At 37.4% G+C, this 23,098-nt stretch overlaps 1 protein-coding gene across 4 annotated transcripts; it reads left to right on the forward strand.

Moving 5' to 3' along the window:
- Nucleotides 1-13: 13 nt before the first annotated feature.
- Nucleotides 14-19,853, forward strand: RAD9B (RAD9 checkpoint clamp component B). 4 transcript variants are annotated; one of them, XM_019648970.1, is made up of 11 exons: nt 14-227; nt 2,052-2,122; nt 2,948-3,097; nt 4,746-4,863; nt 6,865-6,964; nt 11,399-11,505; nt 17,286-17,392; nt 17,479-17,543; nt 18,080-18,202; nt 18,287-18,350; nt 19,221-19,248. In XM_019648970.1, the coding sequence occupies exons 1-10, from the start codon at nt 191-193 to the stop codon at nt 18,324-18,326; spliced, it is 918 nt and encodes a 305-aa protein (XP_019504515.1). In that variant the 5' UTR covers nt 14-190; the 3' UTR covers nt 18,327-18,350; nt 19,221-19,248. The 4 variants fall into 4 exon arrangements, with proteins under 4 accessions (XP_019504515.1, XP_019504514.1, XP_019504513.1 ...); XM_019648969.1 differs by having other exon boundaries at nt 18,287-19,310; XM_019648968.1 differs by lacking the exons at nt 4,746-4,863; nt 18,287-18,350 and adding an exon at nt 3,308-3,422 and having other exon boundaries at nt 22-227; nt 19,221-19,853.
- The last annotated feature ends 3,245 nt before the right edge of the window (nt 19,854-23,098 follow it).

A 23,098-nucleotide genomic window follows, 5' to 3' on the forward strand; every position in this document is an offset into this window, starting at 1 on the left:
CAGGAGACCACCGTACGGAGGCCCGCACAGGCCCTTCCCCGCCGTAAAGCGAAGCTGCTCTCGGGGATAGAGTGAAGGGAGAGGGGAGGAGTGAAATCTCGAAGCTTCTAAAAGCGTGGGCAACATCCGGGCACTTGGGGCCGTCGAGTTGAGGCGCGCTTCGGGACCTGGCTTGTTAGGGCCTGCAGCCATGCTGAAGTGCGGGATGAACGGCAGTCAGGTTAAAGGTGGAGCGGCCTTTCTTCCTTTCCTATGGAAAAAAGAGAAAGCCTAAGGTTCATGCGGGCGTCTCCACCGTCGTCTTATTTCGTCCTCTTTGCCTTTACACGTTAGGGCTGAGGACCCAAAGTCTGGCCACAGCCAGCCCCCACCCCCAGGATACTGTTAGCTGCTGAGCGGAGGATGAAGGCCAATGTGCTTTGATTTATACATAATATTTATCTTCATAAATGTCAATGAAATTAATTTGCCCTATCGGGACGGAGATCGGGAGAGTGGGCCTCAAAACCGGATGTCACTGCGTCGGGAGGGGTGCGGGGGGGGGGGGAAATGCTTGGGCAGTTATTTTAGGGCCATGGGAAAAACGTAAACCTGGTTTTTATTTTAGATCCTACCATTTCTAAGTTTATGACCTGGGACAAGCCACTGAATCACTTCAGGGTTCAGTTTCCTCATCTGTAAGATGGGAAATACAACATCTTTGTTATAATGTTGGTTGTAGGAACGAAATGAAAATACATGTAAAGAGCTCAATATTAAATGGGAATGTACAGGAATGATTATTTGTTGTAAGTGGTACTTAAACATGTAAATTACTCCAGAAAGTCTATATTTAGAAGAGCAGTGATTCCCTACAAACTATAACCTGAAAACGATCACTGAAAGCCATCTTGTTTTGCGACTGGCATCCCCTGTGTTGAAAACATCTATGGAACAGCATTAACGAACAAGAAAGGGAGCAGAAACCCCTCCCTCCCACGACCCACCCACCCTTGCTATTGCGTGTTGTCAGATTTCTAGGAAGTTGTCTTTTGCACTATATACCTCAATCCTTGATGAGCAATTATTTGTATGATTATTTAATTTTGCTTTTCTTCCTGAACCCTAAGCACGATGAGGGCAGGAACTAGACTTGTCTTGTTCATCTCTATACCCCCATTGCCTTGGGTTGTATTTGGAACATAGTAGGTGCTCAGTAAATATTCACTGGCTGAATGCAAGGTTTGCATTAGGGAAAATGGTGAATGTGAAGCATTAAAAAGGGACACATGCCTCTATCTTTTTTTTCTTTTTCTGGTTATCCTTTCTTTTTCAGTTTGAGACCCACACACTTAACACACACTGCTGATTCTTAAGCATTATAATCTGATTTTATGTTATGGCATTACTTGTCCTTTTTTCTACTTTTCCATGGATTGATACAGCCATCCATTTTTATTGCAGCATAATTTTCCATATCTGTTCACCACATTTGTACTTATTCATAACTCATAACATGAACAGTGTTATACAAGATCAGACCAATATTCCATCCAGCCCTGGCCTCTTTTTCTGAAAGGGCATCTAAGTGTGTTTGGTGGGAAGATTTGGCATCTTTCATGCTGCCCTCAAATATCAGAGATGCATCTTGAATGCCTCTAATTTCTCTCATGACTTGTTTTGACTTTGCCACCTGTCAAGTTATTAAAGCCCTTCAAACCATCCTCCCCATGCTGTTCTACACTTTTTTGGGGGGTAGGGGGGTTAGGGAATGCCAAGTATTAAAATACATTAATAAATTGACTTGCCAGAGTAGCTCCATGGGACACTGCAAACAAACATTGTTGCATTTTATCATTTTATATACTCTGAATTTATTGAGCTCTTACTATGAACCTGGCATTTTGCCAAGAGCATTATACTGTATTTCTTGAAGCAGTTTGTAGCATTAGTCTATAAAACTAATAGCTGTTTTTATGAATTCGAGTCCTGTGAATGCTGAAGTAGGCCTATGATTTGTTTTTATTGTTTGTGAGAAAGAATGTAAGCATCACCTTTCTTTTTCTCCATAGTATTTGGGAAAGCAGTGCAAGCTCTATCAAGAATTAGTGACGAGCTGTGGCTAGACCCATCTGAAAAAGGTGTAAGTAAGGAAGTTAACTAATAGACCATCTATTAAGGCAAAAGAAGCTGAAAGATCCCAGTCCAGATTGAATGTTAACTAAGAAATCCAGAAATTGTAATTATTCCTTTCACTGTTCATCTTTATTTACATATCTGAATATACTTAGAGCATAGTCAATTTAAAAATCAGGCAGATAAACACAATCGATTTAAACCAGAAGTCACAAACTGGTGGTCAAGAGGCTAGATATAGCTTGAAGAAGTGTTTTGTGGGGACTGCACTGTGTGTTTTTAAAAAGTTGACATAATTTTCTAACACTTAAAAGTTGGGAGAGTTCACATAAAAATCTGAATTTCCTGCTTCTCTTGAAAACTCAGATGACCTGACAGTTTGGGGCCTGCAATCCCAGGTGAAAGTAGCTGGCTGACATTGACTAAAGGTTTCCCCACATAGACAAGGCAAGAGATCGCCATTTTGCTGCGATCTTTTTTATTCCCTTTTATATTGCCTTCTGCCACTTTGTGCATTAAAATTAAGGCCCCTGTAGGCATTTACAATTTTACAATTTCAACATGCAAGATTTTGGATTTGATACCTATATGTATTCAATATAGATATGTACACGTGTATACATATGCAAATTCAATACACACTGTATAATGCAGTCATATAATACGTATTATAATTCATATGAATAATGTAGCCATATAATACAATTATCCCATAGTCTTATTTTGAACACATTTAATTGTGATGTTAAACAAAATAGAAATTTTTAAATTAATCATTTAAAGAAACTTGATTTTTTTCCCCCCCTAAATAGCTATTATTTTATTTTTCCAGCTTGCTTTAAGATCTGTGAATTCCTGTCGGTCAGCATATGGATGTGTCCTCTTCTCTCCTGTGTTTTTCCAACATTATCAATGGTCAACTTCTGCGGAAATGAATGATAATGACACAATATCAAATTTAAATTGCAAATTGGGAATAAAGGTATATATAAGTAGCCCTGCTTTTCTCTTATATTGTAGAAATATTCAGTATATAGGACATAACATCTGTCCTGTACTTAATACCTGGTTTAAGTGGCATGCAGGACAAATTACTCATGTATGAATATACATACTCTTCTTTTGTTAGGTTTTTAACTAATCAAACAACTATATTAAGTATATACTGTTGTATAATGTATTTGTATTACAGTCAATTCTGCCCATCTTTAGATGTCTGAATTCCCTCGAAAGAAATGTAGAAAAGTGCAAAATATTCACCAGATCTGATAAGAGCAAAGTAATTTTTCAATTCTTCTGCAGACATGGTAGGTATAATTAAAACTAGTTTAACGTGTTTTTTGTTAATATTTTTCATGCTTAGTATATTCAAACTGTATGTCAAGTTTCTATTGCATTATTGCTTGGAATTTGTGTGGTTTTGTGGTAGAGCAGTTGTAAGTACTTGAAAAATATTATCTTACTTGTCTCTGTGTAAGTATTGTGAGATGATTGGTATTAATTCTTTTTTTTTTTTCTTGTCAGTCGCACAACCTTTGCCTGTATACAAACCGGTTTTTTAAATGTCCCTTTGAATCCAAACAATTAGTTGTTCTAAAACTAACTAGCTGTTTGATGGTATTCTGTAAGAGTGCCTTGGTAACAGTGTTCCTTGGTAGGAACAGAAAAGAATAATGCCCACCTGTATTGAAAGTTCTGTAGGAGGCCAGACAGTATTAATCTGGGCCTGAAAGAAGCATGGTAATTGACCCAAGGTCACAGAACTAGTACGTTGCAGAGCCTGGATCTGAGTTCAGCTACACAATAGTAGAAGCCAAAACCTTCACTCATTCTCTCTACCACACCAAGCTGTAGAGCAGATTTCCTGCCTCCCAGCCTTGCATGGTTGATATTCAAATGTTGTACTCATAGGACTTCTACATGCTTAAATATCTATAGCACGATGATTAACAGCATGGACTCCAGAGGGGTGGAATCCTGCTCTGCCCCTTCTTTGCTGAGACCTTGGGAAATGATTTTACATCTCTGTGCCTCAATTTCCCAATATGTAACTTAGGGATAATGTTAGCACCGGCCTCCTAGGGTTTTTGTGAGAATTCAGTGAGTCATAGGAAGTTATAGTTCTAAAGTGTTTAAAAGAATGCCTGGCACATTTTCCAAGTGTTAGCTCTAATTTTATTTATTATGATTCTGCTGTTTTATTTGAAGTTAGCAGGTAGAATTGTATGCTTTAGAAAATCTTGTACTTGTGATATTGGTCCAAATCTTGTTTTGTAGTGGAATGGTCTTCTGGAAGGTTGTCTTAGTGTTACAATTTATCTTATATTTCTTAATTTTGCCTTACATTTATCTTAATATTTTTATTTCAGCTCACAATTATATTCCTTAATTTTTCCCCTGCAAAATATCAATGATTTAACACTATTTTTTCCCTCCTTGGAACTTTAGCTCATGGAATAGCAAAATCAAGTAAAGAGCATGGTTAAAAGCACAGCAAGCCTTGACATCACACAGATTTGGGTGTGGATTCTTCTCTACTTCTTATTAGCTTTGTGACAGTATATAAGCTCCCTGACCTTCACTTTCTTTTCTGTAAAATGGGGATAATCCTAACTACCCTCATGTTCCAGGGTTGTTGTGAGGATGAAGTGAGATCAATGTCTGCTCTCTGGTATCTTTTGAATTTCATACCATCTGCATCTATTACCCGTCCCTCCAAAAGTAACTGGAAAATATTTTTTAGAAGAGGTAAGATATGCCAGCTTTTGATCTTTGCGTTTCCCTATAACAGCAGTCACACAGATTACATCGCTCCAGAGCTCAGAGCTTTCCAGAAGCGTCTCCATTTTACCCAGAGTAAGAGCCAAAGACCGTACAGGCCGACGGTGGCCATGATTCGGAAGCCCCACATGGGCCTCCTCCTCAGGAGCGGTGCCCCTGCCGCCCGCTCCACTCAGCCTCCCAGCGGCTGCTTCTCCAGAGAGCACATGGCTTGCTCCTTCGCCCCCTCCAGGCCTTTGCTCGATGGTGGCGTTTGCATGAGGTCTTCCTCAGCCTCCCTATTTAGCATTGCTGCCTACCACCACTGGCGTGCTTTCCTCTCGTCCGGTGGCACTACCACTATGTGGCATTCGAGTTCTTTCACTTGTTTTCTTATTGTCTGTCTCCCCTTGCTAGACCATAAGCTCTGTGAGGATAGAGATTTTTGTCTGATTTGTTCTTTGCTAGCTCATAGCTCCTACAATACCTACAATAGTCCCTGTGTATGGTACATTAATATATATATTTTATATATATATATAATTTATGAATATATATATTCATAAATTATTTGCAGCCCCTCCCTTTAAAAGCTGGAATCTGTTTCCCCAGTTTAAATCTTGGCTGGCTATGGATTTGCTTTGATAGCAGTAGAATGCACCAGAAGTGATATTGTGTGAGTTCCAAGCCTAGTTCCAAGAGGCCTGTTGGCTTCCACTGTTAAACTAGGACCCTTCCCATCAGCATGAGAATAAGCACAGCACCGTGTAGATGCCTGGAAGATTAGAGACCCTGTAATGAGAGGCCTCAGCCATGTGTCCCAGTTGTCCCAGCTGAGGCCCAGACATGAAGGCAATCCCAGATGACCCAGCCACAGCTAAGCCAGCCTAAGCCAGAACTACTCAGCTGAATTGTGAGAAATAACAAATGTTTATGTTGAGCCACTAAATTTTGGAGTGGTTTGTTATCCAGCAAAAGCTAACTGATAGAGCCTTGTACATGGTAGGTGCTCAGCAAATATTGGGTTGTCGGAAAAGTCATGACGTATTTTTTCTGGTTTTTTTTCGTTGCAAAAAATGTGTCATGACTTTCCCGACAACCCAATATTTATTAAATCAGTAAATGTTGCTGTAAATATTTCAGTAAAAAAATAAGTTGATAAATGTTTTTATGAGACCTTTTGATTTGCACTGCAACATTATTATGCTATGGAAAGTTATAGCTCACCTGGATTTATTACATGGGCTCTATATTCAAACTCAGATTCAAAATCCAGCTATACAATAAATCTCCACCTAACGTCGTTGATAGGAGAAATGGTGAATAACGAAACCAATTTCACCACAGGCTAATTGATATAAACAAGATTTAAGTTCCTCTGGCATCTCATCAGTGTTATAATGAAAGGACTTTTGAATGAAATGACATTTTTTGAGGACCTACTATACTTGTGAAAACAGCATAGCCTTGAAAAGTCATTTTGTCTCCCCGAGCTCTAGTTTCCTCTTCTGAGATTAAGGACCTACCTCACAGGGATATTGTGAGGATCAGAGGTAATGGATGTAAAATGTATGTCGCAGCTCCTGGCACATGGGGCCATAGCCATTACTGCTACACACTCCTCCTCTCAGAGGAAAAGAATTCACAGGCCAGATGTTCAGCTTTATATTCCAAGGGTCCCATCCAGAAATAGCAGTCCTGGATGATGGATACTGAAAGAGAATCATAGATATCTGATTAGTAGTGGGCAATCACTATTCTACACACAACTTTGGAAATTACCTGTGTTTTAGAAGAATGGGGGAACTCTATTGCCTGGTTGGTTACAGGGACTGACGTGTTGCCTGGTGTCCACTAGGGAGCGATAAACACATTCGTTAAGGAATAAGAGCTTCTCTACGCTATGTGCACCTGCCAGATATTAAATATTACTTTAATTTTGTTATTTTAACTTAACAATTATTAACAGATTGCTTTATTCTTTTTAAGGTATTAAAAGGACTCATAATGTGTGTTTTCAAGAAAGTCAGCCTTTGCAAGTTATTTTTGAAAAGAATACGTGTAGTAATACACTAATGATTCAACCAAGGTAATGAGTTCTCTGTTGTTTATTTCTCTTTTTCAGAATATAGTATGGTCACTGAGTAAAGAATTAATGTCTTAGAGCTTTTAAATCAGGTTTTTTGTTTTTTTTTAAAAGCTAACACTGGACATGGAGAAATCACCATACAGGATCCTCAAGAGGAAACCATGACAAAGATAATAGTAGATAATAACTGCCTAATGATAGCAGTGATAATTTAGTGGCCAAGAAAGTGCTAAATATATTCCATCGGTGGCTTTATACATAAAGTGATATCAAGAGAAAAATATATTATCTAAAAACACTTTGCATTTATATGATGCCTTCTGCCTGAGTCTTAAAACATACAGCATGAGGAAATTTTAACATTTTTTATGTGAACTGATTTTATCCCTGTTTCCATTTTTTTCTCTAGAGAATGAGTAAGGCTATTTGTCAGTGAAAGTGTACTCAATTTTTCAGTTAAGCTGTAGCATTAAACATTAAACATTAATTGCTTTGTAGCCAAAAGATATTTTATCCTTGTTGTTTTTTAAATTACAAAAGAAATACTGTGCTCCTTGAAATACATCTAAAATTTAGAAAAAAAACAGAAGAGAGCCAAGATTAACAAATGACAGCCTTTCTCCTCTACCTGCTCCCTATACTCAGCTGGTAGGGATAACATATATTAATAATTTGTTGTGTATCATTTTACCTCTTCTGTTTATAGCTATATTTGTTAAATTTATAGACAATCTCTCTGTAACTCTCCCTCCACCTATAGTTATGGTTTAGCAGTTTCTTTCTCTCTCTCTCTCCCCCTTCTCAAATTTATATCACGTACTAGAGAAATACTTATATATAGTTTTTTCAAAGAAAATGTCTCACTGTTATTATTGTTTGACAACTTGCTTTTTTTAGTTTCTATGTCAGTTCACTTAATTCTTTTTAATGATCTCATAATTTTTCCATTGTATTACTGAACGGTAATTTACTTACCCATTACCCTACAGTAGTCCCCCTTTATCCACAGGGGCTACGTTCCAGGACCCCCAGTGGATCCCTGAAACCATGGATAGTACCAAACCCTTTATATACTATGTTTTTCCCTATACATACATAGATACATACCTATGATAAAGTTTAATTTATAAACTACGCACAGTAAGAGATTAATAATGAATAATAAAATAGAACAATAATAACAATATGCTGTAATAAAAGTTATGTGAATGTGGTCACTTGTTTCAGCCCCCTTGCTTAAGTCTTCATACAGGCTCAAAGCTTTCTGGCACATTATGTTGCCATCGGTCACAACATGTTTTCTGTTCATGCCTTCCACCCACGAATTTAATGCCTTTTCCATCTTAACTAAGCACTTAACACACACTGTGGCCGTAACTTTTGCAGTTTGAGGTACAACAGTAAGACTAGCACAATTTTCTTTTCCTTCTTTATAATTTCACAGATAGATTTGTTCTTACTGTACATCTTAGCAAACTCAGCATATGATTTTTTTTTCTTTCCTTATTAAGTAGGGAACTTTCACCTTTTCACTTAAAGGAAGTGCTTTATGGATTCTCTCTGCATATCTGAATTTCCAGCATCACTACTGTTGTGCTTTGGGGCCATTATTAAGTAAAATAAGGGTGACTTGAACACAGCACTACAATAACACGCTGGTGATCTGATAACCGAGATGGCTACTAAGTGACTAACAGGCGGACAGCATATACAGTGTGGAGACGCTGGACAAAGGGATGCTTATGTCCCAAGCAGGACAGTGCAGTATGGCATGAGACTGCATCACGCTACTCAGAATGGCATGCAATTTAAAACTTATGAATGACTTCTGGAATTTTCCGTTTAATATTTTTGGACCACAATTGACTGGGGGTGACTAAAACCGAGGAAAGCGAAACCTCGGATAAGGGGGACTACTGTTGTTGGTGGAAAAGTAGGTTGTTTTCAACTTTTTGCTCTCAGAAACAATGCTGCTAATAGTACATAGGATAGTGTATTAGTCATCTGTTGCTATGGAGCAAATTTCCCTAAAACATAGAGCTTAAAAACCAGACATTTATTACTTCATAGTAATAAGTGCAGCTTAGCTGGGTGCTTCGGAATCAAGGTCTCAAAAGTTGGGTCAGCCAGGGCTGCAGCCTCATCTGAAGGCTGGACTTATGGGGAGTCACTTCCATGCTCACTGACATGGCTGTTGAGAGGCCTCAGAACATCCACTTCCAAATTCACTCATGTGGTTGCTGGTAGATCTGAGTTCCTCACCACACAATCCTCTCTGTAGACTGCCTGAATATCTTCACAACATGGCAGCTGGTAGTCAGAGAGAGAGAGAGAGAGAGAGAGAGAGAGAGACAGACGCAGGGAGACTCCCAAGATGGAATCCATGCCCTTTTTATAACCTAATCTCAGAATTGCCACCTCATCACTTCTGCCATTTTCTCTTTGTTAAAAGTGAATCTATAAGTCCAGCCCACACTCAAGGGGAGATTATTATATAAGGGCATGAATACAAGGAAATGGAGATCATTGGGGGCCATCTTCTAGGCTGCCTAACACAAATAGTCATAGAAATGAAATGGATGACTCAAAGGCTTACACAGATTTTAAATTTGCATATGTACTATCAAATTGCTTCCTGAAAAGTCTGTACCAATTTACATTCCCACCAAAAGTGTAGAATTCTTCCAAGTAAGATATGATCAACCTTTAAAAATTTTGCCAACATGAAAGGTAGAAAATGGTATTATTAGATGTTTTTTATTGTTGTGTTTATTTTATTATTAGGGCATCTGAGCATCTTTTCATATGTTTATTAGCAATTTGTATTTTTCTTCCTTTCTGAATTGCACATTCATGTTGTCATTTTTGGTATCAGGTTATTTGGTATCTTGTACACCACCTCTCCCTTAACACTGGAAAAGCTCCCAGATGGATTTGGCATCAAGAAACACTGCTGAGCTAACGTCTAGCATCAAGATAACACCAACATTATAAATATTCTAAGAATCTCATTTTTATCTATCAACACCTCAATTTCAAAAAGTAGCTCAGAACTTATAATGCAATAATAAAAAGACAAATAACCTACCTAAAAAACAGGCCAAGGATTTGAATAGACTTTTTGCCAAAGAAGATGTACAGACACCCAACAAGCACCTGAAAAGATGCTCAACATTAGTCTTTAGGGAAATACACATCAAACAACTTGAAACCTGTGAGTTGTGCAATATGTGACTCATATTTCAATAAAGCTGTTTTTCAAAAGGGGGCACAGGATGAAAGGGCATTTGGAATGTCAAGACAACCTTGAGAATAGTAGGTAATAATTCAGGACAAGTAACAAAGCGAGAGAGAACATAGGCAGCAGGCTGCTTGTAAGCCTTCACCCTTGCACTGGGTCTCCAGCGTTGTTCACCCTGGTTCCATTAGAACAGCTCTGTGTCCTACTATCTCCCTTAGGAGTAGGATCCCAGGCCATTTTCTAAAAATATACAGAGGATGCCAACAATATGTATACACATTTTAAGAAAGGAAAACTGTATTAAAATAGTAATACTTGGGCCGGCCGAGTGGTACATTGGTTAAGAGTTGGCTTGGGACGCCAGCTCTGGAAAGCAGGGCTCCAGTTCGGATCCCACATGAGGGCCAGTGATGCTGCACCCTCTACAGCTAAGATGGTGAACAACAGCTCGACCTGGAGCTGGGCTGCCGTGAGTCGCTGGTGACGGCGTAGGCTGCAGTGGGGCTGGCCCGAAGCTGGCATGCGCTTTCTCAAGCTGCTCCGTGAGCCGCTGTGAGCAGCCATCCAATGGCTGGCGAGCAACTGCCTCAGCTGGGAAGAGCGCAATAATACCAACGTGGGCCAGTGAAGTGACATCCTCCACAACTAGACTGAAGAACAAAACGACAGCAACTTGTCTGTTCCCCTCCCCCAATTCCCCAATAAAATCTTTAAAAAAAAATTGTAATACTCAATATATATCGATAACAAAAGATAAATACAAGTCACATTTGACTTCTGCAGTTACAAGAAGTGCTCAAAGTGGTTCCCATCAGCATCCAGACACTTCTGATTATGGTGAACTACTGCTTGAGCCATGTTGACCTAAGTGTCCACTTGTATACACTTTTTTGGCACTCCTGGTATATTTGTTATATAAAAACAGAATTAAAGACATTTTATTCTAGTATTTGGTGTATACTGCAGCTTTCACATGTATTACCAAGAATATATTTTACTATTCTCTCGGCCTTTAAGTGAAGTTACAATTTTAAAATACACTAAAACATATAGCAGCTCATATAGAAAAAAGAAGATAAGGTCTTTCAGGTAAATTTTTCTAAATCCAGGCCAACCTATTTAATTCCAGATTAAAGATTTGAATCCTATTAGAAAGCTGTTTAATAATGTAATATTTTCATTGCATTTTATAGAGTGCTTGCTGAGGCAATTGTTCTTTTTACATCGAATCAAGAAGAAATGACTCTTGCTGTTACTCCCAGGAATGTCTGCATTAAGAGTTACAGTGAGGAATCAATGGGTAAGCATTATATCTGTCATGGTGCTTTGATGGAATATTACTCCCTGGCTTTCCTGATTACTAACCATACAGTAAATATTAATGGCATAATATATTTTTTTTTGTCTAAAGAGCAGTAAGATGTAGAAAGATCATTAAAATTTTTAAGAGACCCAGGAATTTAACACAATCAGTAACGAAAATACTTGGCTTTGAAATTCTGATTATTTTAAAATTAGGAAAATGGTTACTGAGAAAAACTTTTTTTCAGTTAAAATTTTAAGGTGTGTTTTTTCATTCTTTATCATGCTTTGTGTTTGGCATAAAGAAAAATTAAGAGGCCAGAAATCTGATTGAGATGATCTTGTCTACATAAGAAGGAAAAAAGTAAATTTGAATTAGGAATGTAAGATAGTCCAGATGGCAAATACATAGGACAGGAAATGTAAATATTTCCTATGTCAGCTCTTCCAAGAGTTATCTAGATGGAATGGAGAAACTCAGGAGTTTTGGTATCCAGAAAATTTACTTGGGTCTTTTTGGCACAAGTTGTTTGAGACTCTTTTCACCTTGGATAATTTTTTTGGTGATAGCAGTAAAGAAAGAATACAAAGGGAGGAACTGTTTTATTTTGAAGTGAAAAACCAGTAGAACCAGGGCTTAAGTTGGGTCAGGTGACTTTGGCAGCGTTTCGTTTGTGCCAGGTTCTGTTCCAAAGGGTTTACATTTTTTAATTCATTTGCTCTTCATAGCAACTCTATGATGTAGGTACTATTAGGATTCCCATTTTTTATATGAAGACTATGAAGCACAGAGAAACTAAGTGACTTGCCTGGTGTCACACAGTTAAGTGGTGGATTATGGTCTGAGTGCAGACAGTCGGGCTCCAGGACTCAGGCTCATTATCACTGTGCTATTATTAATGATTCTCCAAGTCTCATCCATTTTTTTTTTTGGCACTCAGAATTCATGCTCTGGAAAATATGTGCTTGGCTAGTGAAAGGGTCTGTTTTATATTCCATAATGCCATCTCTGAATAAAGATGGCCATTTAATAACCAGCAGATACTAAATGTCCCTTGTGAGCAGCTTTCTAATGAGTAGTTATGGTTGACTGGGGACCCAATTGTTTAATTTTGTTATTGAACTTACTCTGTGCTTGCACCCCAGGGGTAACATGAGTCTTCTTGTTTGACATGAAGGTATTTATAAGGTATTGTGTGGCCCTTTTAAAAATTATATACCATTTATCCTCTGTTTTTATACTTACATAATTCATGTTCATTGAAGAAAATAAAAAACACAAAAAAGCACGAGTAAAAAAGTCACCTGAAACCCCGCTATCCAGAGACAAGCACTTTTAATACCTCCTTCTATACTTTAGATCTAACAACAGGAGATTGGTTGAATGAAAGCAATGAAATACTATGAAGCTATTAAAGTAATCTTTTGTGTGTGTGTGTGTGTGTGTGTGTGTATATACGTTCCTTTTTCTCTGAGAGTATATATCAAAGATATTTATTGAAGTTAATTTTGTAGTGGAAAACACAAAACACCAACACACACAAATAATTAGGAAAATGTACTTTTTGATGGAAAAATAGGATATATTATTAAATATAATAGATTATGAAATGGTATGCACATGGGATCATATTTTCATTTTTAAAAATATACCTAAAAGTTGAATAAAATATTAGGAAACAAAATCCAACACTTCATTAAGGAAATCTGTACGATGACAATGTGGGATTTATTCCAGAAATGCAATGTTGGTTCAATATTAGAAAATCCAGTAACATAAAACACTGTATCAATAGATTTAAGGAAAAAAATCTATATGATTATTTGCACAGATGCTGAGAGAGCCTTAGAATAAGTGTAACATTCATTCTCGATATAAAACACTGAAATAATACATAAATTGATGGACACTTTCTTAAAGTGAAAATATATACATTTTTTTACATATACCAAAGCCAGCATCTTACTTAATAGGAAAACACTAATTTCCACTAAGATTAGAAACAAGGCAGGGATACCTACTATCTCCTCTTCTATTTTACACTATACCAGAGTTATTAGTCAATGGAGTTAGATAAGAGAAGTCAATTAGAGGCACTAAAGTAAAAGTACAACCATCTCTATTTAAAAATGACATGATAGTACACCTGGAAACTCTAGAGAATAAATGATAAAAACTAACTCAAACAGTAAAATAATTCAGGTAGCAGGATATAAAAGATGCATAAAATAGCTTTCATATATACAAAGAATATCCAGTTAAAGAACATAATGGAAGGAAAAAAACCCATTCATAATAGCAACAAAGAAGTTTAAATACCTAGGAATAAATAATAAATGTAATGTAAATCTGTCCATAACTATAAGGAAATACTGAAGACTCATTGATAGCTAGAGCAAACAGACACAGATGTGAGATTGGGCTTTTAAGATAAAAATTTGCGGGCTGGCCAAGTGGCTCAGTTGGTTAAGAGCTCACTCAAGAGTGCGAGTTCTGAGCAACGTCGGTTCAATTCCCGGCCTGAGCTGAGCTGCCGCTGAGCTGCCAACAGGTGGCAGGATGTCTCAGCTAAAAAAGAATAATAAAATAAAATAAAAATTTGCTTAAAGGGTTTGAAAATAAAGTTTGATTTCCAAAATAGCCCCCACCTATAGATATAATTATCATTCAGGATCCTTGTGTTGCAAAGTTTTGTTAAAGATACTGAAGGATGTTTAAGTTATTAAAGATATGAATGAAAAAGCAAACAAAAATGTGATTCAAAATTTTGTTTATATCATTCCCATTAGAAATTTTATTCTTAGAACAATTTAGATAAGATCTCTGGTATTTAACATAAATAGTTTGATTTATGTGACATGAACTTGCAGCCAGTCCTAAATTGTTGGCAAGTTCAAGAAGAATGTATAATTTATTGTAATTATCACATTGAATTTAGTTTTTGAACAAAAGTGTTTGAAAATATTGATAGTATATACAGATATTGTGTGTGTGTGGTGGGGGAAGGATAAGATGGGGTAGGGGGAAATTGGATGGGGTTTGGGAGACAAAATATCTTCCTTCCATATTCATCATTCTTTTTTAAAAACAGCTTTATTGAGATATAACTCACCATACAATTTATCAATTAAAAGGGTACAATTTAGTGATTTTTAGTATATTCAGAGTTGTGTGATCATTATCACAAGTCTAGCACATCTAACCTTACCCATTAGTATTCATTGTGTATTTCCTCCAAACCCCCCCACCCCAGCCCAAGGCAACCACTAATCTACTTTGTCTCTATGGATTGCCTATTCTGGGACATTTCATATATATGGAATTATATAATGTGGCTTTTTGTGTCTGGCTTTTTCCACTTAGCATCACGTTTTCAGGTTGTTCAACCTGTTGTTGAAAACGTGTACAACTACGTTTTCATGTAGTTGTATGTATCAGCTCTACGTTTCTTTTTACTGCTAAGTAATAATCCATTGTATGGATATGCCACATTTTGTTTGTTTATTCATCATTTGATGGGCATTTTGGTTTCACTTTTTGGCTTTTATGAATAATGCTGCTATGAACGTTAATGTACAGCTTTTGTGTGGACATGTTTTCATCTTGGGTAGGTACCTACGAGTGGAATTGCTGAGTTGTACAGTAACTCTTATGTTTAGTGTTTTTGAAAAACTGCCAGACTGTTTTCCAAGGCGGCTGCACCATTTTCCATTCCCACCTGCAGTGTAGGAGGGTTCTGATTTCTCCACACCCTCACCAATACTGTTATTGTCTCTCTTTTGGACTATAGCCATCCTAGTGGGTGTGAAATGTTGTCTTATTGTAGTTTTGATCTTTCATTTCCCTTATCACTAATATGTTGAGCATCTTTCTGTGTGCCTGTTGGTTATTTAGATATCTTTTTTGGGGAAATGTCTGCTCAAATTCCTTGCTTATTTTTTCACTTGGGTTATTTGTCTTTTTATTGTTCTGAATATTAGCCCATTATCATGTATATAATTTTAAATATTTTCTCCTATTCTATAGGTTGTCTTTTTACTTTCTTGATGGTGTCCTTTGAAGTACAAAATTTTTTATTTTGATGAAGTCCAATTTATCTTTTTTCTTTTGTCACTTGTGCTTTTGGTACATCATTCATTTCTAAATCATAAAAAAATATGTAATAAAGGAATAAAGGGCATAATGCCTGTATATTTGATTATCTTGGAAAGTACATGTAAAGTTCCAAACATAAGTGTTCATTATGACAGTAGTTGCTGAGAAAAGTTCAAATCCAATAATCTCTTCTTGAATAGAAGACTTACAAGATATGATTTACCTCTTTTAAAGGAAACATGAAATGCAAAAATATAAATTAAAAAAAATTGTATCACTTAGGATTATCTTCAGCTATGAACGACAGAAAGCACAAAATAATAGTGGTTGGTATGGTTACTGCATGATCATCAAGGTACCCAGTTTTTTATGTCTTGTTTCTCTGATATCTTTAATAAAAGTGGCTTCCACCTCATTCATAGCAGTATCATTCATGATAGCCACAGAGTGGAAACCACCCAAAAGTCAGCAGCTTGTAACTGGATATACAAAATGTGGTCTATCTACAATGGAATATTATTCAGCAATAAAAGGGAATGAAGTACTGACAGATGCTACAACATGGATGAGCCTGGAAAATATCATATTAAGTGAAAGAAGCCAGACACAGAAAGCTACATATTTTATGATTCCATTTATATGAAATGTCCAAAATAGGTAATTCCATAGAGACAGAAAGTAGATTAGTGGTTTCTAGGGGCTGGGAGGAGGGGGAATGGGGAATGATTGGTAATGGGTGTAGGATTTCTTTTTGAAATGGTCAAAATGTTCTGGAATTAAATAGTGGTGATGGTTGCACCACCTTATAAACATACTAAAAACCACTGAATTGTACACTTTAAAATGGTGAATGTTATAGTATGTGAACTATATCTCAATTAAAAGATTTTAAAATTCACTTTTAAGCTGTGTTATCTAATTTAGTATGATACATGTATATTATCTGTTAATCCTTTTGTTAATACTCTTTGAAATGAGATGGGATATGAAATAAAATATAATTTTTATATGTAAACTATGTTTATAAATAGTAGTTCCCTTTAGAATAAACTAGTTTTTATGGCATTCTGGTTATTTAAATGCTTATAACAAGCCACTCCAAAATATAGTGGCTTAAAATAATTTATTATTCTCTCTAATGGTTCTGTGGGTTAATGGGGCTCAGCTGGGCAGTTATCACTTGGGGTCTCTTCTGCCGTGGCCGTTAGTGGCTGGGTCTGGAACCATCTGAAGACACCCAAGATGGCACCCTGTTATGGGTGGTAATTGCTGCCGAGAGTTCAGCTGGAATGTTTTAACTAGAGTGGCTGCACCTGCACACATGTGGGGCCACTTCGTTAACTTGGACTTTGTATAGCATGAAGTCAGCATGGTGGCTGAGTGCCAAGAGCCGGTGTCGCAGGATAGAGGAAGTGGCTAGAGGGGAGAGGAGGTGGAGACTCACCAGTCTCCTAAGGCCTGGGCCCAGAAACCAGCACCAGGTCCTTCACCATATCCTACTCAGAGCCCGCCCACCCAGATTCTAGGACAGGGGACGCGGACATAGACCCTATATTCCAATCAAGGAATGTCAAGGAATTTGTCGCTAATTTTAACCTACCACTTAGGTTATATTTTTGTCCGAATTTAACAAACACCTCTGGAACTAATTTTATTCTTTCTTTTCCCACGACATCAAACAGATTTGACCAATTCTGTATACAGTGAGATGTGTGTGGGCCCAGATGAGTTTGACTTCTTTCAAATAGGGGTTGACACTGAAATAACCTTTTGCCTCAAAGAATTAAAGGTAAACCAAAATTTTTATCAAATTAAAATTTTCACTGGTAGTTTTTAATGAAGATCTCATGTTTTTTCTTCTTCTTTTCCTTTCAGGGAATGCTGACATTTTCAGAAGCTATACGTGCTCCTATATCAATTCATTTTGATATTCCCGGGAAGTAGGTCCTTAGAAACTTTTCTGAGTTTGTTTCTTTTTCTTTTGTTATATATTAATAATAGAACCCTTTGGATCACTTTGAAACTAATTCACACCTCAGGATTCCATAACTTTATTAGCAACACTTATCAAACTAAAATTTTGAAAGATGCCATAACACAGCGTTTTAAAATTGGTAACTTGAGAAAGACACATGCTTCTACAGAGTGAAAACACTTGACATGGTGCTGAATAAATTGCCTAATTAGAAAATTAGGACATGGCTTAAACAAGTTAAATCTATGAAACCATGGGACTTTATATGATATTTTGGAACTAAAATTTGGGTTAGGATTGGGTTAGGATAGATGTGTTTTATGAAACTGGATCTGATGATTTATTTCTAAGGACCCTTTCAGCTCTTAGGACTGTGTTGATTTGTGAAAAGACAATAAGGACTTCTACTTTTTTACTGCTTTTTACTCCTGAACTTTCTAATATCTTCCTGATGTCCATCAGAAAATGAATGTGATGCTTGCTCTGACTTTGCCTTTTTAGGCCTATGGCATTAAGTGTTGATGGCATGTTGTTGGAAGCTAACTTTGTTTTGGCTACATTAGCTGATGAGCCAAGTAGAGAATCTTCTCCACAATCGCTGTGTCTTTCACAAAAACGAGAAAGGTAAGGCCATGTCTTCATGTTTTTATCGGCTGGGAAAAAGCCATTGCAATCTTACTGTGAAATAATTCAGTGGCATTCATTCAGGAAACAACTGAGGAGTAAAACAGAAGATGAGAAATTTTGACTGAATCCGGAAGAGCTCTGTATAGTAAGACCTAACCGTAACAGAAACATCACCAATCTTGCACTATCTTTGCTTTTTCTCTTCTGATCAGAATTCAACAGGACTGTCTGCTTTATCTTTGTTGTTACCAAAATGCATTTCCATTTGTAATGGTTGTTTCTTTTAGGAGTGACACAGTGTTAAGGTTCACAGGAAAGTCTGTATTCACTGCCTACAACTCTTTCAGACATAGGGTCAGCCATTGTTTTCCTTTCTTTTTAGTTTTGGTCTTTTAATAACTTTCTTTTGGTGGTGGTGGGAGTGCTTCAACTGTAAAAGTAGCGAAGTTACTATGGGAAATTTGGAAAACAGAAAAGGACAAAGAAGAAAATCGGTATCACCCACAATCGCCCCTAGAGATAGCCACTGTGAGCATTTGACTCACTGTGTTTTCTTTCAGACTTTTTCTTTTGCATATACTTCACTTGTATTTTAAAACAAGATCAGGGTCATATAGCATCTGTAGTTTTGTATTCTGCTTTTTGTCCACAAAGTATTATATTGTGAACATGTTCCAATATCACTGATTATGGCTTAGAAATGGGATTTTTAAATGACTGCATAAAATTTCATACAGATGTAATTTATTTGACTCTTTTTTCTAACTTGGCCCTGTTACCATAAGATTGTCTCATGCACACTGGGTTGCTTTCCTGAAAAATTCAAATCTGTCGAGAGAAATTTCTAAATAATCATGTATGTAAATCTTAACTTTCCAAACAATAGTTCCATATTATTTCAGTATATTCCCTAAACCAGTGTTATCATTGTCATCCCATATTGCTCCATTAGTTATATAAAAATATCTATTTCAAAGTAATCAGTTCACTCATTTGATTCCTATTAATACCTCAGGTCAGATGTGGCATGTTCAAATTCAAAGGCGGGTGAAGAAGGCAGCAAGGCCACGGAATATATCGCAGGAAAAGCAGCACCCAAAAGGCTTTATCCTAATGAGACTCTCACAGACATCTCCATACTGGAAAACTGTGGCAGCCCTATAATCAACGGAGACATTACTGCAGTGCCAGAAAGCAGTGTCAGCGACACAGAGGAAGTGCCTGGGTCTCTGTATCTCAGGAAGGTAAAAGAAAGACGCTGAGACTCGACCATGTCTGAGTCAAGATTTCTCATCATCCATCTCGCTTTGTCCTCTCCCTGCCCCAGCCTGTCCCCAATACCCAATATCCTGAAAATTAATTTTTTTACTTTTTGATAAGGGAGAGGTGAAGCCCGTGTGAGAGGGAGGAAAGACTGATTTATAGACTATCAATACAAAAATCCCTTTGCAAGGGATTAAAGGAGTACAAATTGGCAGTTAAAAAAATAGTCACGAGGATGCACAGTACAGCATAGGGAATACAGTCAGTAATGTAATAACTATGTATGGTGCCAGGTGGCTATTAGACTTACAGAGGGGATCGCTTCTTAAGCTACATAAATGTCTAACCACTGTGCTGTACACCTAGAACTAATATAATATTGAATGTTAACTGTAATTGAAAAATAAAAACAAAAATTTTTTAAATGGTTACAGTGCTCACTGAGTAATTTCTAACAAAGTATATTCAAGTACAAATTTGGATCACTTGTTTTAAAGAATCAAGTATGATTGCTTATAGCATACTTATAATATGCTAAAGTCAGATAATGTTTTCTAAAATAACTGTTCCTCTAATTTTACTTTTTAAATCTGGTTGAGATATCCTTTATTCATAATAGTACAATGTAAATTTTATCCCAACAAACATCAGATTCCTTCATGGTGGAGTTGCAGTTAATAACATTAATGACATTTTACTACATGGATAAGCTTCACAGAATGCTATAATGTTAAACCTCATGAAATCTATTGATGATAAACATACTTTATTGGATATGTAAGTATATCAAATGATAGTCCCAATTTTACATTTAGGACATTACATTTACAGCATAGATTGGCGCAAAAGTAATTGCAATTTAAAAGGTTAAAAATAATTGCAAAAACTGCAATAGATTGTTTTATTCAAGCCTGTTTTGCTATTGCTATTATTTAGAAAGATGAGTTTGTTAGAATTAGAAATTTGAAAGGACAAATATTTCTAGAAGTCCACTATCCTATGCAGCATAGCAGACTTTTTAGGGCAGTCAAATCGGACAGTGAGGGGGAGTTGGATGCATGTGTTGTGTACAAAGGCCCTGGGATGGAGGGAGCATGGTGGTTTCAAGGAACAGGGGCTGGCCAGTGTGGTTAGAGAGCAGGTAGCCAGGCGGAAACAATGGCACAGGGTGAAGCTAGAGCAATTGGTGAGGGCCACATCATGCCAGAAGAGTCCTGAGAGCCATGTAAATGGCCATTTAAAGTATTTGAAGGGTTTTAACAGGGAGGGCTGACAGAGTTGAATTTTTAAGATGTTAGCTGTAGCTGCTATTATGAATAGGGTGCAGTAACCAGAATGGAAACTCAGCGGTAGCATCTGAGAGATGGTGATTCCTTGGAGATGGAGAGCAGCTGCCAGACGAGACAACTAATTGAAGAGGTGAAAGGAGCAGGACTTGGTGATGGATTGATTACGCGGGGTAAGGGCAAAGGAGGTATCAAGGATGACTTAGTTTTGGAGAAACAGGTTCAATGCTCACTTAAGATCAGGAATTCAGTTTTGGGTATGTTAAGGTGCAGAAATCAAGTTGGTACTAGGATATGTGGATTGAAGTTCAAATTCTAACTTTGAGACTCCGTGGCATATGGATGGTAATTTCAACCAGGTGTAAATGAATTCTAGGGAGAGGTTACAGAGGACTGCCATCATTTAAAGCAGTGGTTCTTAGCCAAGGGCGGTTGTACTCCCCAGAGGCCATTGGACAATGTCTGGAGACAAATTTGGATGTCACAATTTGGGAAGGGCGGGTGCTACTGGCACCTTGTGGGTAGAGGCCAGGGATGCTGCTCAATATTCTCCAATGCATAGGACAGACCCCACAACAAAGAAACCCAAGGCCCCAAATGTCAGTAGCACTGAGGTTGAGAAACCCTGATGGAAAGGGTGGGTAGAAGAGGGCGAGCCAGCTGGAAAGTCTTAAGAGCGACCAGGAAAGCGTGGTGCAAGGAAGGTATGAGAAGAACGTGTCAGAGTATTAAGTGGGATGAAGACTGAAAATGGTCATTGGCTTCAGGATGTGGCAATTTTTGGTGACCATAACAGGAACAGGTTCTGTGAAGTAGTGGGGTCAGGAGCTTTTCTGGATGGGACTGAGAATGAGAAAATGAAAACAGCAAGCGTAGACAACTCCTACAGCAGAAGTGATAGTTGGAGGGAGGAATGGATGGGGCTTTTTATGTATTTTAAAGATGAGGGACATTAGTTTACAATGCTGATATTCATATCCAGTAGAGGGGAGGCGTGGGAGGGGCTGAGGCACAGACAGGGAGGGAGGGCGGCTTGTCACAGCAGGTGGGAAAGGGAACATGGATGAGTCAAGCAGAGCTACCTGCAATCTCCGTCTCCATCTCCCACAACCCTGGTGGTGTTTTAATGGCTTGGCCAGGGAGTCCTCAAACACGTTTTCACACTTAAGTCTGTATTGTCTTGGATGTCCTTGAAATGGAGGATGGGCTTCTGTTTTTCTAATCATCATCTTGTACAACAGCCATATCTAGGAATAGCTGCTTGTCAAGGGTATGTAATTTGCTTTACATCCGTTATGCTACTTGGGAGGCAGAAGAGTTTTCCGTGCAGGAAAAAGGCTCATTAGAATTCTTCAATTCAATGCACGTTCACCCTGGAGCTTTTAGCATTTTCTTTGCCAGTTGTGTCAACGTATTTGAACTTCAGCAGCCATTTGGAGTGAACAGTATTGCTTGTAGTCTTCTGACTAGTAGTCAGGTATCTTTTGTATTTGACTGCAGAGTTTTGGTGCATTCAGATATAGTAAAAAGTTATGCAATCTTTTCTCATGTAATGCCATGATTTCTTTTTGTCCATTGCTTTTTATATTTTGAGATTTTAAGTAAAATTAGGGGAAAAAGGGTCAAGAATAAAAATATATAGCTACCTCCCTCACATTTTGCAGCTTTAAAATATATATTGTAAAATTTTGATAGCCTTAAAATTATTCTGATTTTTCAGATGTGATGAAAAAAAGAATGGAAGTGATGCCAAAAAATCATTTATTATCTGACATAGAGCAGTGATCTCTCTGCCAAGAGCCTGGGTTTTGAGATGGAAGATGTCTGTTCTTTTCCCCTTTAGGAATTAGCTTGTTACCTACACAAACGGACTAAAAACTCTGGCACAAAAAGACTGTTATGTAATATTTTATGATGCATGCCTCTCCCTCCCCCAAACCTGTTTATAGTCAATTATAACCTGACAAACTAGACTTTTATAACACCTTATTGTTAAGTCTTTGTGAAACCTTCAGTGCCCAAGGAAAAGGTAACTGGAAGCAATTGTTCTTTAGATTTTATGAGGAATTCATAAACAAAGGTGGCTGAGTGAATCAGTAAACTTTAGAACTGTGAACAGACTTCTAAAAGCAGAATGACTTTGGCTTTTGTAGCTAGCTCAGTTATGAGTCAGAGCTGCCCACAATAACCTAATAAAAACTCAAGTTCATCCCAGAATGTTCTTCAGTGAATGAAAATGGGCTTTCACCAAGCTTTTTGTGGAAACTGGCAATGCCCACATAATTTCGAAGTCCTCTCACATGTAGGCTAAAGATTTATGTATCTTATGTTTACACTGATGATT

The sequence above is a fragment of the Hipposideros armiger genome, unplaced genomic scaffold (assembly GCF_001890085.2).
Source record: "Hipposideros armiger isolate ML-2016 unplaced genomic scaffold, ASM189008v1 scaffold_128, whole genome shotgun sequence".
Taxonomy (NCBI): Eukaryota; Metazoa; Chordata; class Mammalia; order Chiroptera; family Hipposideridae; genus Hipposideros; species Hipposideros armiger.

What these genes read in the sequence shown, in the direction of transcription:
- RAD9B (XM_019648967.1), top strand. Translation starts at nt 191, where the DNA reads ATGCTGAAGTGCGGGATGAACGGCAGTCAGGTTAAAG. An exon ending in ATTGCAAATTGGGAATAAAG is followed by an intron (nt 3,098 to 4,745) that starts GTATATATAAGT and finishes CTCATGTTCCAG; the next exon opens with GGTTGTTGTGAGGATGAAGT. An exon ending in GAAAATATTTTTTAGAAGAG is followed by an intron (nt 4,864 to 6,864) that starts GTAAGATATGCC and finishes ATTCTTTTTAAG; the next exon opens with GTATTAAAAGGACTCATAAT.